The sequence below is a fragment of the Oncorhynchus nerka genome, linkage group LG22 (assembly GCF_034236695.1).
Source record: "Oncorhynchus nerka isolate Pitt River linkage group LG22, Oner_Uvic_2.0, whole genome shotgun sequence".
In the NCBI taxonomy this organism is placed as follows: domain Eukaryota; kingdom Metazoa; phylum Chordata; class Actinopteri; order Salmoniformes; family Salmonidae; genus Oncorhynchus; species Oncorhynchus nerka.
In genome coordinates this window covers 54,270,522-54,288,284 of record NC_088417.1, presented here as the reverse complement: position 1 = coordinate 54,288,284, position 17,763 = coordinate 54,270,522, and the positions used below count along the sequence as shown (strand labels likewise).

Below are 17,763 nucleotides of genomic sequence, written 5' to 3'. Positions count from 1 at the left end.
TGTAGAACAACTTCGATGCTTTAACCCCCCATCCTCCCTACCAATGTGATGAAATGGCCCAGAGTCTGTTCAGGAACGGAAATACTTTACAGAGCGTTGAGCTAGAAATAGATTGTGTAGAATAGGGAATCGTGCCGGCTCTATCCGTTACATTTCTATCTGCAACATTATGAACATTTTAACTTCACTGAATAGGCTACAGGTGTGAGGTTGAGGTTCACAAACTTTGACCTTACTGACATCCAAACATGTCACCAAATGAATATCTGAAAGTGATGAAAACAAAATTAGCAAAATAGATGACCACATCGTAAGTCCTTACGATGTATTACATTGTAACATGCTGACCAGTTGATTTTGTCCACCCACACCAGGCGCGATCAGGACAAGCAGGTTGAAATATCAAAACAAACAACAAACTAATTATATTAATTTGGGGACAGGTTGAAATGAATTAAACATTTATGGTAATTTAGCTTGCTAGCTTGCTGTTAATTTGTCCTGGGATATATTGCTGTTAATTTGTCCTGGGATATAAACATTGGGTTGTTATTTCACCTGAAACGCACAAGGTCCTCTACTCCGACAATAATCCACAGATAAAATGGTCAACTGAGTTTGTTTTTAGTAATCTCTCCTCCTTCAGGCTTCTTCTTCTTTGGACTTTATATGGCGGTTCGCAACGAACTTTAAGGTGCTTTACCACCACCAACTGGAGTGTGGACCTCAGTTCATCTTTCAATCACCCACGTGGGTCTATGCTCCTAAAAATCATTGAGGAGATGGTACATGGTTATATGCTCCTAAAAACCAATGACGAGATGGGAGAGGCAGGACTTTCAGTGTGTCGAGCATCACAAATAGAACCAAGTTGTATTTTAGCGCCTAGCTACGCAGATGCTCGCGAGCAGTATGGGTGCAATGATTTAATGACATGTATGTGTACATTTATTTTGCAACGCTAGCGCATGCGGCGCGTCCGGGTCTGGTCAGCATGTAATGGTGTTATATCATTTTTTCCCCCTTCTGCAGTATATGCAAAAAATGAGTTGGTACCGAATTAACCTAATATATTGTAATTTTATTTCTGCATTTACTCGGTCACAGGCTTGGGTGGAGGATGGATGTCCTGACATGTTCGCTACTTGTTTTTCTGTGTTTGAGATTTTTTGCCTATGACATTATTTTATTTCCCAACCTCTATGCACAGTTTTATGTACAGTACCAGTCACAAGTTGACACACCTACTCATTCAAGGGTTTTTCTTTATTTTCACTATTTTCTACATTGCAGAATAATAGTGAAGACATCAACACTATGAATTAACACATGGAATCATGTAGTAACCAAAAGTGTTAAACAAATCAAAATATATTTTAGATTCTTCAAAGTAGCCACCCTTTGCCTTGACAGCTTTGCACACTCTTGGTATTCTCTCAACCAGCTTCAACTGGAATGCTTTTCCAACAGTCTTTAAGGACTTCCCACATATGCTGAGCACTTGTTGGCTGCATTTCCTTCGCTCTGCGGTCCAACTCATCCCAGACCATCTCTATTGAGTTGAGGTTGCGTGATTGTGGAGGCCAAGCCATCTGATGCAGCACTCCTTCACCCTCCTTCTTGGTCAAATAGACCTTACACAGCCTGGAGGTGTGTTGGGTCATTGTCCTGTTGAAAACAAATGATAGTCCCACTTAGCGTAAACCAGATGGGATGGCGTATCGCTGCAGAATGCTGTGGTAGCCATGCTGGTAAAGTGTGTCTTGAATTCTAAATAAATCACTGACAGTGCCACCAGCAAAGCACCCCCACATCATCACACCACCTCCTCCATGCTTCACGGTGGGAACCACACATGTGGAGATCATCCGTTCACCTACTCTGTGTCTCACAAAGACACAGCGGTTGGAACCAAAAATCTAAAATTTGGACTCGTCAGACCAGACCAAAGGACAGATTTCCAATGATCTAATGTCCATTGCTTGTGTTTCTTGGCCCAAACAAGTCTCTTCTTATTATTAGTGTCCTTTAGGAGTAGTTTGTTTGCAGCAATTTGACCATGAAGGCCTGATTCACACATTCTCCTCTGAACAGTTGATGTTAAGATGTGTCTGTTAATAGCATTTATTTGGGCTGCAATCTGTGGTGCAGTTAACTCTAATCAACGTATCCTCTGCAGCAGAGGTAACTCTGGGTCTTCCTTTCCTGTGGCAGTCCTCATGAGAGTTTTTGCATCTGCACTTGAAGACATTTTCAAAGTTCTTGAATTGACTGACCTTCATGACTTAAAGTAATGATGGACTGTCATTTCTCTTTGCTTATTTGAGGTGTTCTTGCCATAATATGGACTTCTTTTACCAAATAGGGCTATGTTCGGTATACCAACTCTACCTTTTCACAACACAACTGATTGGCTAAAACGCACAAATAATCTTTTAACAAGGCACACCTGTTAATTGAAATGCATTCCAGGTGACTTCCTCATGAAGCTGGTTGAGAGAATGCCAAGAATGTGCAACGCTGTCATCAAGACAAAGGATGGCTACTTGAATCATTTGTTTAACACTTTTTTTGGTAACTACATGATTCCATATGTGTTATTTCATAGTTTTGATGTCTTCACTATTATTCTACAATGTAAAAAATAAAGTAAAACCCTGGAATGAGTGGGTCTGTCCAAACTTTTGACCGATACTATATATATATATATATATATATATATATATATATATATATACACACACACAAACATTTTGCTTCGGACTGATTGGTCAATATATGCATTTTTGACCAGACACCCTACATACATGTGTTTTGAGTGAAAACGTAAGTATATGATCCTTCCTCTATATCTCTCTAACTGATACTCAGGGACAGAGTATAGGCCTTGTGTTATACAGTGAAGTATAATCCTATACATGGACAAAACATACATGAGTTATGTATGAAAAAACATAAGGGATTTCAAGCGTCTCCGTGCTACTTTGTGTGTGTATATTTGGACAGCCATTCGCTGGCTCTCTGCTGTCATATGAATCCTCTGAGCCCACAGTCTTGATGCTTTTTGTGTGTAGCAGAGCAGCCTGTTTTTCTCAGCAAGAACCCACCAGTTTATTTAGGGAAGGCTGAGGTAGGTGCCGGCCTTACTGCAGTGAGTGGGTAGCAGCTTGGAAGCCCTGCAGTGCTGTACCTGGGAATCATTGTATGTTTCAAGCTAGGTAATATATGTACATTATATAATATGCATGATTTATATGTGTAATACACTGTATATGTGCAACATATAACCAATATATTTGTAGAATATGGCAAATACAGTATTTGTTGTATATGGCCAATATATTTGTGAAATATGGTCAACGCATTGTATAGACCATATGTGTAGTATATGGCCAATGTAGTATACAGTCAGGTCCAAAATGATTGGCAACCTTAATAAAGATGAACAAATAAGACTGTATAAAATAAATGATACATTCTGAGCTACAGTGCATTCTGAAAATATTCAGACCTTGACTTTTTCAATATTTTGTTAACTTACAGCCTTATTCTAAATTTGATTAAAAAAAATAATTCTCTCATCAATCTACACACAATACCCCATAAGGACAAACCAAAACCAGGTTTTTAGACATTTTTGCAAATTTATATACATTTTTTAAAACTGAAATATAACATTTACATAAGTATTCAGACCCTTTACTCAGTACTTTGTTGAAGAACCTTTTGCAGCGATTACAGCCTTCAGTTTTCTTGGGTATGACGCTACAAACACCTGTATTTGCGGAGTTTCTCCCCTTCTCTGCAAATCCTCTCAAGCTCTGTCAGGTTGGATGGGGAGTGTCGCTGCACAGCTATTTTCAAGTCTCTCCAGAAATGTTCATTCGGGTTCAAGTTCGGGCTCTGTCTGGGCCACTCAAGGACATTCGGAGACTTGTCCCGAATCCACTCCTGCATTGTCTTGGCTGTGTGCTTAGGGTTGTTGTTCTGTTGGAAGGTGAACCTTCGCCTCAGTCTGATTTCCAGAGTGCTCTGGAGCAGGTTTTCATCAAGGATCTCTCTGTACTTTGCTCTGTTCATCTTTCCCTCAATCCTGACTAGTCTCCCCGTCCCTGCCGCTGAAAACATCCTCACAGCATGATGCTGCCACCCCCATTCTTCACTGTAGGGATGGTGCCAGGTTTCCTCTAGACGTGACGCTTGGTATTCAGGCCTTTTGTTTCTCATGGTCTGAGAGTCTTTAGGTGCCTTTTGGCAAACTCCAAGCAGGCTTTCATGCTCCTTTTACTGAGGAGTGGCTTCCGTCTGGCCACTCTACCATAAATGCCTGACTAGTGGAAAGCTGCAGAGATGTTTGTCCTTCTGGAAGGTTTTCCCATTTCCACAGAGGAACTCTGGAGCTCTGTGAGAGTGACCATAGGTTTCTCCCCCGATTGCTCAGTTTGGCCGGGCGGCCAGCTCTAGGAAGAGTCTTGGTGGTTCCAAACTTCTTCCATTTAAGAATGATGGAGACCAACACCAACCCAACCGTGAAGCACGTGGGTGGCCGCATCATGTTGTGGGGGTGGTATGCTGCTGGAGAGATTGGTGCACTTCACAAAATAGATGGCATCATGAGGGAGGAAAATGATGTGGATTTATTGAAGAAACATCTCAAGACACCGGTCAGGAAGTTAACCTCTTGAAGCTAGGGGGCACTATTTTTATGTTTGGAAAAATAACGTTCCCAAAATAAACGGCCTATTTCTCAGGACCAGATGCTAGAATATGCATATAATTGACAGATTGGGATAGAAAACACAAACGTTTCCAAAACTGTCCAATTTTTGTCTGAGTTAAACAGAACTGATATTGCAGGCTAAAACCTGAGGAAAATCCAATCAGGAAGTGCCCCTGTTTTTGAAACCTCTCTGTTGTTATGCATCCCCATTGCTCATTTTTAAAGGGATATCAACCAGATTCCCTTTTCTATGGCTTCCCTAAGGTGCCAACAGCCTTTAGACATAGTTTCAGGCTTTTATTTTGAAGAATGAGTGTGAACGACCACATTGCGTAAGTGGAGAGGTGGGGGCTCTGAGTGAGTTGTGCGCGAAAGAGAAAGGCGGCCATTGTTACTCCCGGTCCTAGTGAAAAGCCATCAGAGCAGTGACTCGCTCCTGCAGGTTCATGCTCTACAACATCCGTAGAGTACGACCCTACCTCACACAGGAAGCGGCACAGGTCTTAATCCAGACACTTGACATCTCCAGTCTGGCCTACTGCAACTGGCTGTTGGCTTGGCACCTTGCTTGTGCCATCAAACCCCTGAAATGTATCCTGAATGCCGCAGCCCGCCTGGTGTTCAGCCTTCCCATGTTCTCCCATGTCACCTTGTTCCTCCGCACACTCCACTGGCCTCCAGTCGAAGCCAATGTCCACTATAAGACCATGGTACTTGCCTACGAATCAGCAAGAGGAACTACCCCTCTACCTTCAGGCTATGCTCGAACTCTACACTTCGAACCCGAGTACTCCGTTATGCCACCTCAGGTCTCTTGGCCCTCCCATCCCTATGGGAGAGCAGCTCCCTCTCAGCCCAGTCAAAGTTCTTCTCTGTCCAGGCACCCCAATGGTGGAAACAGCTTCCCCCTCAAACTAGGACCGCAGAGTCCCTGCCCATCTTCCCAAAAACATCTGAAACCCTAGCCTTTATTGAGTATCTGAAATAATCCCACAGCAGTGGTGTGCCTGTCCCAGGTAAGGTTGTGGAACTTAAATTCAAAAGTTAATTAGTGAAAACATGAATACAATTCCCTTCACCCATTCTTGTTCTTATGACACATTAGCATTTTTCAAGAAACAGTAGTCTCCAAATCTATTCAATATATTTACAAATAGTTCTGATTGATTACATTTTGTCCCCAAAATCAATGTCCACATGGTGTGACAGAATTATGTGATTAAACAATGAGCCAGCATTTGGGCACCTTTGCATGGGGAGGGTTCTCTTGCATTGAGGAGGTACAGAAGACATGAGTGGACCAAGTGGTCTGAACCAATGATGTATATAAACCCTGGATTACTGATGCTATGTTTTGGCCATTGAGAGGCTTTGAAGCCACTGGTCAGCCATATTAGCACACTCCATTTGGAGCAGTCCTCCATAGTAATGACTGGAATTCTACAGTATTTCAGTTAAATGTATAAAGGAAAAAATGACATGTATTTCAGTATTTTGTTGTTGTCGTGGGGACAGTAACATATTAGTTATACTTTAAGTAAAATGTTTGGTTTCTTAGCTCACATTATGTAATTGAAAAGTATGCATTAAGGTGTCTTTAATAATAGAATAAACATGGCAAAGACTAATGTAGACATTAATGAATGTAATTCTATAGTGGTGGAGTGCCAAGATGCAGGCATAGTGGCTACAACACAGCGCCCCCTATCAGTCATCTAGTGTCTCTGCTCCCACGGCTTTGGCTGTCGGACCTCCCACTGGGTCTTTTCCATCACTAGAGGACTGTGCCATTTTACCTTGTTGCGCAGCCAGGTACACCTCAATGTTGTGGGGGTCTACCTGAGTGATCCTGCCGGTCTTGTCTCGAAGATTAAGCCTCGTGATTCTTATTACACATGGCCGGTACAGTGAAACTGCTAATGGCTCATTAAATTAGTTATCGTTCCTCTAATTGCTCCAACGTTATTTGGATGACTGCAGCAGGTACTTGCGGGCACCACAGGCGCATTTGGTGACTATAACCTCGACCGGTGATGTGCTGACGTCTACTTCCAATATCAGCCCTATCAACTCTATGTGCATGCCATGGTGAACACGGGTAATGGAATCAGAGTTAGATTCCGGGAGGGAGCTACCACATCCAAGGAAGGCACCGGGCACGCAAATTACCCACTGCTGACTCTGGGTGAAAGTGGTGGAAAATAACAATACAGGACTCTTTTGAGGCCCTTTAATTCGAATGAGTACGCTTTAAATCCTTTAATGAGGATCCATTGCTGATGTTTAGAAGTTGCATTTTACAGTGGTCAGAAACTTTTGAACGTGTAATTAATTATGTTTTAACCTTAAACTCTGACTGCCTTTTGTGTATTGTCCATCAGTGTGACATAATATCCTATGGGGTGACGCCATTAAATAGTGTTGCCTTGAACAAAATACAAAAAAAAATGTTAAGCATGAGGCAGGTAACATCATCATCATACACAAGTAAACAAATAGCTTTTTATCTAGTTTTTGTCAAATTACTTGATCTTCATTATACAACTGAAATTCCAGAATATAATTACTGATTTAAAAACGGAAGTAGCTAATGAGTAAAAATAATTGTCTATTTGAGAATCATTAAACCTTTTTATATTAGCATTAATTGTCACACCAAAGGACAAAATCAAGGCTTAAATGCCTGAAATGGTTCATTTAAATTAGATTTTTTTTATTAATTGAAGGTGGCCACAACATTTTGTTTAGACAGTTTATTGCAACTGTGTATAAAAAAAAACTTTAATTATGGAATAAATATTTTTTTAAACTTTTGTTTTGGATATATGGCAACTAGCCAAATACTAGTGGACAGAATTCTAAATCACTCCATTCATGTACAATATAGGGAACGATCTAGACAATGGCGGACTGACTTTTTTTCTTTTTTGCATTTTTTTATCAGGAAAAAATATTTGTATGACATTTTTTGTGACATATACAAAAAAGGAGAGGGCGCCCATAATATTGCACTTTATGATAATTGTGTTTCCAATTTTGATCGTGATTATTTAGTGACTGCAAAGAAAATCTCTTGATTTTAAATGGGATTTTTTTTATACAAAGACTTGCTTTCTGTTTTGTTGGCTCAGACACTCAGAACTAAAATCTTGCGTATTTGTGTCAGATGCTCGATTAAGTTCTGGACGGAGATGATAGAAAATGTAGTAACGAGACTAGCAAAGTCTACTCCTCTAAACAAACTCTGTCAGTTTCGGCCAAGTCTATGGGCCAAATGCGAGTACTTGCAAAATTGGGATTTGTCCAAATAATCAGTGACAGAATCTTTTGACAGTATTTTATAGTTTTGATGAATGTACTTGCTGTTTTGAAAAATAATTTACAATAAAAAAAATGCATTTACTGTTTTGGGAAAAGGTCTGTGGAGTTCTGTGTCTTGTGAATACTGTTTTGAAAATTGACAACATTGTTCCAAAAAATGCTTGTATGCAATTTGAGAAACTGTAATACTGATCTGTCTTCCGATTGGCTATTCCTCACTATCTTATTTTCTTTTCCTCTCTTTTTCTTTCAATTCTCTATGTAAATCTCTGTTTCAATGTATCATTTTGACCACTGAACAGAAAGGACCGGATAGGTGAAAGCAACATGGTGGGAAACCCCTTGGTGTTTTATTCCCTTCATATCGCTTTCATCTAGTTTGTATTTGTATTTATTATAGATCCCCAATAGCAGCAGCAGCAGCTACTCTTCCTGGGATCCAGCAAAATTAAGGCAGTTCTACATTTTTTTAAACATTACAATAGATTTACAACAGATTTCACAACATATTAAGTGTGTGGCCTCAGGACCCTACTCTACTTAAGTGATAATGCCCGAGAAGACTGTGTTTTGAGGATATATTGTTATATATTATTATATTATATTATTATATTGCAAACCGTGCCAATATATCCTCCAAACACCAGCTTCGAGGGCATTATCACTTTTATACAACGGGTTACCAACATATTCAAATAATGATTGACATATTTTCATTTAAAAAAAAATATTCTTCAGAATTTATTCATATTTACAGTTGAAGTCGGTCAGTTAGGATCACCATTTTATTTTAAGAAGGTGAAATGTCAGAATAATACTAGAGAGAATGATTTGTTTCAGCTTTTATTTCTTTCATCACATTCCCAGTGGTCAGAAGTTTACATACTAATTGAGTGTATTTGGCAGCATTGCCTTTAAATTGTTTAACTTGGGTCAAACGTTTTGGGTAGCCTTCCACAAGCTTCACACAATAAGCTGGGTGAATTTTTCCCATTCCTCCTGACAGAGCTGGTGTAACTGAGTCAGGTTGGTAGGCCTCCTTGCTCGCACACACTTTTTCAGTTCTGCCTACACATTTTCAGTGGGATTGAGGTCAGGGCTTTGTGATGGCCACTCCAATACCTTGACTTTGTTGTCCTTAAGCCATTTTGCCACAACTTTGGAAGTATGCTTGGGGTCACTGTCCATTTGGAAGACCCATTTGCGACCAAGCTTTAACTTCCTGACTGATGTCTTGAGATGTTGCTTCAATATATCCACATCATTTTCCTACCTCATGATGCCATCTATTTTGTGAAGTGTAACAGCCCCTCCTGCAGCAAAGCACCCCCACAACATGATGCTGCCACCCCCATGCTTCACGGTTGGGATGGTGTTCTTCGGCTTGCAAGCATCCCCCTTTTTTCTCCAAACATAACGATGGTCATTATGGCCAAACAGTTCTATTTTTGTTTCATCAGACATTTCTCCAAAAAGTACGATCTTTTTCCCCATGTGCAGTAGCAAACCATAGTCTGGCTTTTTTATGGCGGTTTGGAGCCGTGGTTTCTTCCTTGCTGAGCGGCCTTTCAGGTTATGTTTATATAGGACTTGTTTTACTGTGTATATAGATACTTTTGTACCTGCATCTTCACAAGTCCTTTACTGTTGTTCTGGGATTGATTTGCACTTTTTGCAAAGTACGTTCATCTCTAGGAGACCGAACGCGTCTCCTTTCTGAGCGGTTTGACGACTGCGTGGTCCCATGGTGTTTATACTTGCGTACAATTGTTTGTACAGATGAACGTGGTACCTTCAGGCGTTTGGAAATTGCTCCAAACGCCTGAAGACTGCTCACAGTCCCCTCTGTTCCATAAGGTGTATTTGTATCTGTTTTTTAAATCAAATTTTACTGTACTGCTTGCATGAGTTACTTGATGTGGAATAGAGTTCCATGTAGTCATGGCTCAATGTAGGACTGTGCACCTCCCATAGTCTGTTCTGTACATGGTGACTGTGAAAAGACCTCTGGTGTCGAGGTCGACCGATTTCTGATTTTTCGAAACCGATTATTGGAGGACCAAAAAAGCTGATACCGATTTTAATTTTTAAAACATTTTGTTACATTTTTTTTACAAGTATATGTGTAATAATGACAATTACAACAATACTGAATGAACACTTATTTTATCTTTAATATAATACATAAATAAAAATCTATTTAGTCTCAAATAAATAATGAAACATGTTCAATTTGTTTTAAATAATGCAAAAACAGTGTTGGGGAAGAAATTAAAAGTGCAATATGTGCCATGTAAAAAAGCTAACGTTTCAGTTCCTTGCTCAGAACATGAGAATATATGAAAGCTGATGGTTCCTTTTAACATGAGTCTTCAATATTCCCAGTTAAGAAGTTTTAGGTTGTAGTTATTATAGGACTATTTCTCTCTATACCATTTGTATTTCATATACCTTTGACTATTGGATGTTTGTATAGGCACTATAGTATTGCCAGCCTAATCTCGGGAGTTGATAGGCTTGAAGTCATAAACAGTGCTGTGCTTCAAGCATTGCGAGGAGCTGCTGGCAAACGCAGGAAAGTGCTGTTTGAATGAATGCTTACGAGCCTGCTGCTGCCTACCACCGCTCAGTCAGACTGCTTTATCAAATATCAAATCATAGACTTAATTATAATATAATAAACACACAGAAATACGAGCCTTTGGTCATTTAATATGGTCAAATCCGGAAACTTATCATTTCGAAAACAAAACGTTTATTCTTTCAGTGAAATATGGAACCCGTTCCGTATTTTATCGAACGGGTGGCATCCCGTATTGCTGTTACATTGCACAACCTTCAATCTTATGTCATAATTATGTAAAATTCTGGCAAATTAATTACGGTCTTTGTTAGGAAGAAATGGTCTTCACACAGTTCGCAATGAGCCAGGCAGCCCAAACTGCTGCATACACCCAGACCCTGCTTGCACAGAACACAAGAGAAGTGACACCATTTCCCTAGTTAATATTGCCTGCTAACACAAATTTATTTTAACTTAATATGCAGGGTTAAAAAATATAGTTGTGTATTTAATTTAAGGAAGGCATTGATGTTTATGGTGAGGTACATTGGTGCAACAACGATTTTTATTTTTTCTCTTTCAAATGCGCTTGTTAAATCATCACCCGTTTTGCGAAATAGGCTGTGATTCGATGATAAATTAACAGGCACTGCATTGATTATTTGCAACGCAGGACAAGCTAGATAAACTAGCGATATCATCAACCATGTGGAGTTAACTAGTGATTATGTTAAGATTGGTGTTTTTTATAAGATAAGTTTAATGCTAGGTAGCAACTTACCTTGGCTCCTTGCTGCACTCGCGTATTAGGTGGTCAGCCTGCCTCGCAGCCTCCATGTGGAGTGCAATGTAATCGGTGTCCAAAAATGCCGATTACCGATTGTTATGAAAACTTGAAATCGGCCATGCTGTGTTTTGACTTTTCACATCAATGGTCACACAGCTGATGAGGAAACCAGGGTTGTGTTATTGTTCATTAGGCAAAATGGAAACAGGACGGGCCTACCTCATTTTTGCTGTCTGTTGCAAAACGTTTTAAAACCTTAAATGCCCTAATGAACACAATCTACGTATGTTGCCAGTTTTGATTCCTATCCAATAAGAACGAAAAGGAAGCAAATGGGCCAAAACCGGAAGGGACTACCTGAACTATTCCAATAAGAAAAGCTTGTTTTAATTTTACATTTCTAAATGTTTTGCTACGGTGTTCACTAATGAATACAACCATGCTGTGAGTGGAAGGGTGACAGGGTCCATGTGAAAGGTCACATGGATCCCTTGAGGAAGGCATTTTCTCTCACACGTCAAGTGTGTGCACACATTCTCATATTTTTTTTATCGGACTTAGTATTATTGCATTGTTGAGGAAAAGCCTGTAAGTAAGCATTTCACTGTACTGTTTACAGCTTTGATTCAATTCCACACACACACACTAGGAGAGATCTCTCTAATGTGAGGGAGGTACTTTTGTTCCTGGTATACCCTCTAGACTGGGGATAGGCTCCTGGCTGCTTGGGTTAAAAACAGGACATTATACATTTTTGTCAATAACCAGACACTCTTATCCAGAGTGACTTACAGGAGCAATTAGGGTTAAGTGCCTTGCTCAAGGGTACATCGACAGATTTTTCACTTAGTCAGCTCGGGGACTCAAACCAGAGACCTTCCTTTCGGTTACTTGCCCAATGGTCTTAGCCTAGTGGTTAACTGCCTCCTAGAACGAAGAGAGAAGTGTGTGTGTGTGTGTGTGTCAAATCAAATGTTTTTTTGTCACATACACATGGTTAGCAGATGTTGATGCGAGTATAGCGAAATGTGGGTGCTTCTAGTTTCGACAGTGCAGTGATATCTAATTCACAACAACTACCTTATACACACAATTGTAAATGGATGGAATAAGAATATGTACATATAAATATATGGATGAGCGATGGCCGTGCAGCATAGGCAAGATGCAATGATTACCGTATATCCTGTCTAGGACTTGAACCCCGTTCTGCTAGCGCCAAATACAAATCAACAGAAATCTCATGAATCAAATTAAAGTATTAGTTACCATTTTCAAGATAAAATTCTCGTTAATCCAGCAACAGTGTCTGATTTAAAAAAATGCTTTACAGCGAAAGCTCCACAAACGATTGTTAGGTCCACAAACGACTGTTCCTAGGCCGTCATTGAAAATAAGAATTTGTTCTTAACTGACTTGCCTAGTTAAATAAAGGTACTTTTTTTTTTAACAGCCATTTTTCCAGCCAAAGAGAGGAGTCACAAAAAGCACAAATAGACATAAAATTAATCACCAACCTTTGATTATCTTCATCAGATGACACTCATAGGACTTCATGTTACACAATACAAAGTAAAGTTCATATTTATATCCAAAAATCTTATTTTACATTGGCGTGTTACGTTCAGTAGTTCCAAAACATGCAGTGATATTGCAGAGAGCCACATGAATTCACAGAAATACTCATTATAAATGTTGATGAAAATTCAAGTGTTATGCATGGAACTTTAGATACACTTCTCCTTAATGCAACCGCTGTGTCAGATTTTTAAAAACTTTACGGGAAAAGCATAATCTGAGAACGGCGCTCAGAGCCCAAACCAGCCAGAGAAATATCTGCCATGTTGGGTAGTCAACATTATTCATAAATAGCATTATAAATATTCACTTACCTTTTGATCTTCATCAGATTGCACTCCCAGGAATCGCAGTTCCACAATAAATGCTTGTTTTGTTTGATAATGTCCATTTATGTCCAATAGCTTCTTTTGTTAGGGCGTTTGGTAAACAAATCCAAAAGCGCGATCTGATCCAGTTGGGCGAAAAGTTGAAAAAGTTATATTATACAGGTCGAAGAAACTTGTCAAACTAAGTATAGAATCAATCTTTAGGATGTTATCATAAAAGTTCAATAATGTTCCAACCGGAGAATTCCATTGTCTGTAGAAAACCCATGGAACGCAGGTTGCTCTCATGTGGTTGACATCTAGTGAAAGCCTTAGGAAGTGCAAAATAACCCATATCCCACTGTGTATTCGATAGGGGTGAGTTCAAAAACTACAAACCTCAGATTTCCCACTTCCTGTTTGGATTTTTTCTCAGATTTCTGCCTGTCATTTGAGTTCTGTTATACTCACAGACATCATTCAAATAGTTTTAGAAAATTCAGTGTTTTCTATACAATACCAATACTAATAATATGCATATATTAGCATCTGGGACTGAGTAGGAGGCAGTTCACTCTGGACACGCTATTCATCCAAAAGTGAAAATGCTGCCCCCTATCCCAAAGATGATATACATATGAGATGAGTAATGTAGGATATGTAAACATTATTAAAGTGACATTATACCTTTTATTAAACCCATTTATTAAAGTTGCCAGTGATTTGGGTCTGTATGTTGGCAGCAGCCTCTCTGTTAGTGATGGCTGTTTAGCAGTCTGTTGGCCTTGAGATAGAAGCTGATTTTCAGTCTCTCGGTCGCAGCTTTGATGCACCTGTACTGACTTCGCCTTCTGGATGATAGCAGGGTGAACAGGCAGTGGCTCGGGTGGTTGTTGTCCTTGATGATCTTTTTGTTCTTCCTGTGTAATTGGGTGTTGTCTGTGTCCTGTAGGGCAGGTTTGCCCCCCGGTGATGCGTTGTGCAGACCGCACCACCCTCTGGAAAGCCTTGCGGTTGAAGGAGGTGCAGTTGCCGTACCAGGCAGTGATACAACCCATGGATGCTCTCGATTGTGCATCTGTAAAAGTTTGAGGGATTTAGGTGACAAGCCAAATTTCTTTAGCCTCCTGAGGTTGTGAGGTTGAAGAGGCGTTGTTGCGCCGCCTTCACCATGCTATCTGTGTGGGTGGACCATTTCAGTTTGTCCGTGATGTGTATGTCGAGGAACTTAACTTTCCACCTTCTCCACTACTGTCCCGTCGATGTGGATAGGGGGGTGCTCCCTCTGCTGTTTCCTGAAGTCCATGATCATCTCCTTTGTTGATGTTGAGTGAGTTTTTTTCCTGACATTACACACCTCCCTATAGGCTGTCTCGTCATTGTTGGTAATCAAGCCTGCAACTGTTGTGTCGTCTGAACTTGTGTGTGTGTGAGAGAGAGAGAGAGGGAACGAGTAGTTTCGCGAACCTTCTTTGAAATCTTGAACGAGCTAAATATGAATGGCTGTCAAGAGAGACGGAGAGTATGTGTGTGCATGTGGTTCAGTTCTTGCATGTGTGTGAAAGAGATGGGTGGTGGAAACAGGTTGAGAAAGAGGTGGAGAAAAGTGTTGCAAACAAATGAGCTCAGGTTGAAGAATGTCCTAGTATGTCAGTCATGTTTGTGCTAGTGTCTTCTTATGTGACTGTTGAAGATGTTCTAAACAGTCAGAAATACCATAATACTCAATACAGAAATATTTGTATTTTACTCATTTTTATTTAGCAACAATTGTATTGTATGCTTTCGCATTTTCTACCTGATTTACTTTTATCCTGTGGAAATAAATTGCTACCTTCTCACGAACATCGAAAAAAACAACTTTCAAAATCAGACCTGCTACAATATTGTGAGTTTAACGGTAGTTTTTGTGGTGTACCTTTTAGTTTTTCAGATGTCTTTAAGCTGGCTATGGAACACTTCCAAGATGGAGACCTCTGAGCTTAAGCATATTCTCAATGAATAATTATTGAATGCCATGACTTTCTTCTCACCATATGTTTATCTCTCGCTCTGTCTCTCGGTCTCTCTCTCTCTCTGTCTGTTCTCCTTGCAGTAAGGGTCGACTATCTTCCAACATGAATCCTGTGTACAGTCCTGTCCAGCCCGGGACACCGTACGGCAACCCTAAGAACATAGCATACGCAGGTGAGTGCCAAATCAACATCAGCATCAATGCCATACCAATACTGTGTGTGTATGCATGTGTGTAGGAGCGCGCATGCCCCGCCCACCTATTTCTTTGTTTGAGGGGTGCAAAATCCACTTGTGACTTAAATCTCGCTGGATTGATTGTTTTCATTTGACACTTTCCCACTCTTGCTTGTGCCATTCGTTTATTATTATTATTATTTTTACCGTTAATGTAACGACAGCGGAAACGTTTGTAATGACCTCTCAAACACACTCCAGTAATGGCTGAAATGGGCTCGATGGAACACATTGGCTTTCCGTTGCATCTATAAAAACAATAATGCTTCGTCAGGGATTAAACTCACGTTCTAGACACAGTCGCTAATGAAAGTCTACATACCCTTTGCATAGTCTTCACATTTAGCTGCCTTGACATCAAAATAGGAATACATTAGATTTCTTCCCTTCAGATCTACACAACCTACTCCACATTTTCAAGGTGAAAGACAAATTGTAGAAAATCTTGCAAATAATAACAATAACAAAAAAATAGATCAGTATTGATTGCATGTCTCCAAGCACCTTTGACAGCCATTACAGATGCTACCAATCTTGCACAACTCTTACGGTAACATATTCTCAGTAAATTTGTTTGGGGATCATTGACGGACAACAATGTTCAAACCTTGTCTCTGATTTTCAAGCAGGATTTAAATCGGGGCTGAGACTGGACCATTAAGGAGCACTCAATACCTCTTGGAAAGCGTGTGTAATTGTCCCACTGAAAAATATAACTGTATCCCATGGTTAGGTTTTCAGCAGACATATTTTTGATCCTGACAAACTCCCCAGTCCCTTCCGGTGACAAGCATACCCATAACATGGTGTTGCCACCACAGTATTTGAAAATCAAAGATCCACCACCATATTTTACAGTATGTATATGGTTATTTTCTGCTTATACATTGTCATTTCGACGCCAAACCCACCACTGGTCTTTGATTTTTAAGTATTGTTGTGGCACATTTTGTTGCGCTACAGCCTAAATTTAAAATGGAATAAATTGAGATTTTTTTAAAATCATTGGCCTACACACAATAGCCCATAATGTCAACGTGGAATTATGTTTTTAAAGATGTTTACAAATGTATTACAAATTAATGCTGAACTCTCTTGAGTCAACCCCTATGTTATTGCATGCCTAAATAAGTTCAGGAGTAGAAATGTGCTTATCAAGTCACATAATAAGTTGCATGGACTCACTCTGTGTGCAATAACAGTGTTTAACATGATTTTTGAATGACTATCCCATCTCTGTACCCCACACATACAATTATCTGTAAGGTCCCTCAGTCGAGCAGTGAATTTCAAACCGATTCAACCACAAAGACCAGGGAGTTTTTCCAATACCTCGCAAAGAAGGGCACCTATTGGTAGATGGGTACAAAGATACAGGCATCCTTCCTAACTCAGTTGCACGAGAGGAAGAAAACCGCTCAGGGATTTTACCATGAGGCCAATGGTGACTTTAAAATAGTTGCAGAGTTTAATGGTTGTAATAGGATAACTGAGGATGGATCAACAACATTGTGGTTACTCCACAATAATAACCTAATTGACATAGTGAAAAGCGGGAAGCCTGTGCAGAATAAAAATATTCCAAAACATGCATCTGTTTGCAACAAGGCACTAAAGTCATCTGCAAAAAATGTGGCAAAGCAATTCACTTTTTGGTCTGTAATACAAAATGTTCTCTCTTGGGGCAAATCCAACACGAACACATTACTGAGTACCACTCTCCATATTGTGTTCTTGTAATCGTTAAGGACTGGAGAGTTTTTCAGGATAGAAAATAAACCGACTGGAGCTGAGCACAGGTAAAATCCTAGGGGAAAACATTCTTCAGTCTGCTTTCCACCAGACACTGGAAGATGAATCCACCTTTCAGCAGCACAATAACCTAAAACACAAGGCCAAATCTACAATGGAGTTCCTGAGTGTCAGAGTTAGTTTTGACTTAAATCTGCTAGATAATCTATGGCAAGACCTGAAAATGGTTGTCTAGCAATGATCAACAACCAATTTGACAGAGCTTGAAGAAATTTGAAAAGAATAATGAGCAAATGTTGCACAAGCCATGTGTGGAAAGCTATTAGAGACTTAGAGACCCAGAAAGACTCACAGCTGTAATTGCTGCCAAAGGTGATTCTAACTTGTATTGACTCAGGGGGTTGAATACTAAGACATATTAGTGTATTATTCTTCGTAAATGTTTTTACAAATATTAGAGTTTTTTGGACATTAGTGTATTTTC

General features: G+C 39.8%; 1 protein-coding gene across 4 annotated transcripts in view; it reads left to right on the top strand.

The window, feature by feature from the left end:
• Positions 1-17,763, top strand: part of LOC115105349 (protein FAM168A-like) — a 96,727-nt gene that overhangs the window by 42,662 nt on the left and 36,302 nt on the right. For all 4 annotated transcript variants that reach the window (XM_065007257.1, XM_029627288.2, XM_029627286.2 and 1 more), the window contains one exon: positions 15,373-15,464. In XM_065007257.1, coding sequence (XP_064863329.1) covers positions 15,373-15,464 — 92 coding nt within the window. The remainder of the gene's footprint in view (positions 1-15,372; positions 15,465-17,763) is intronic.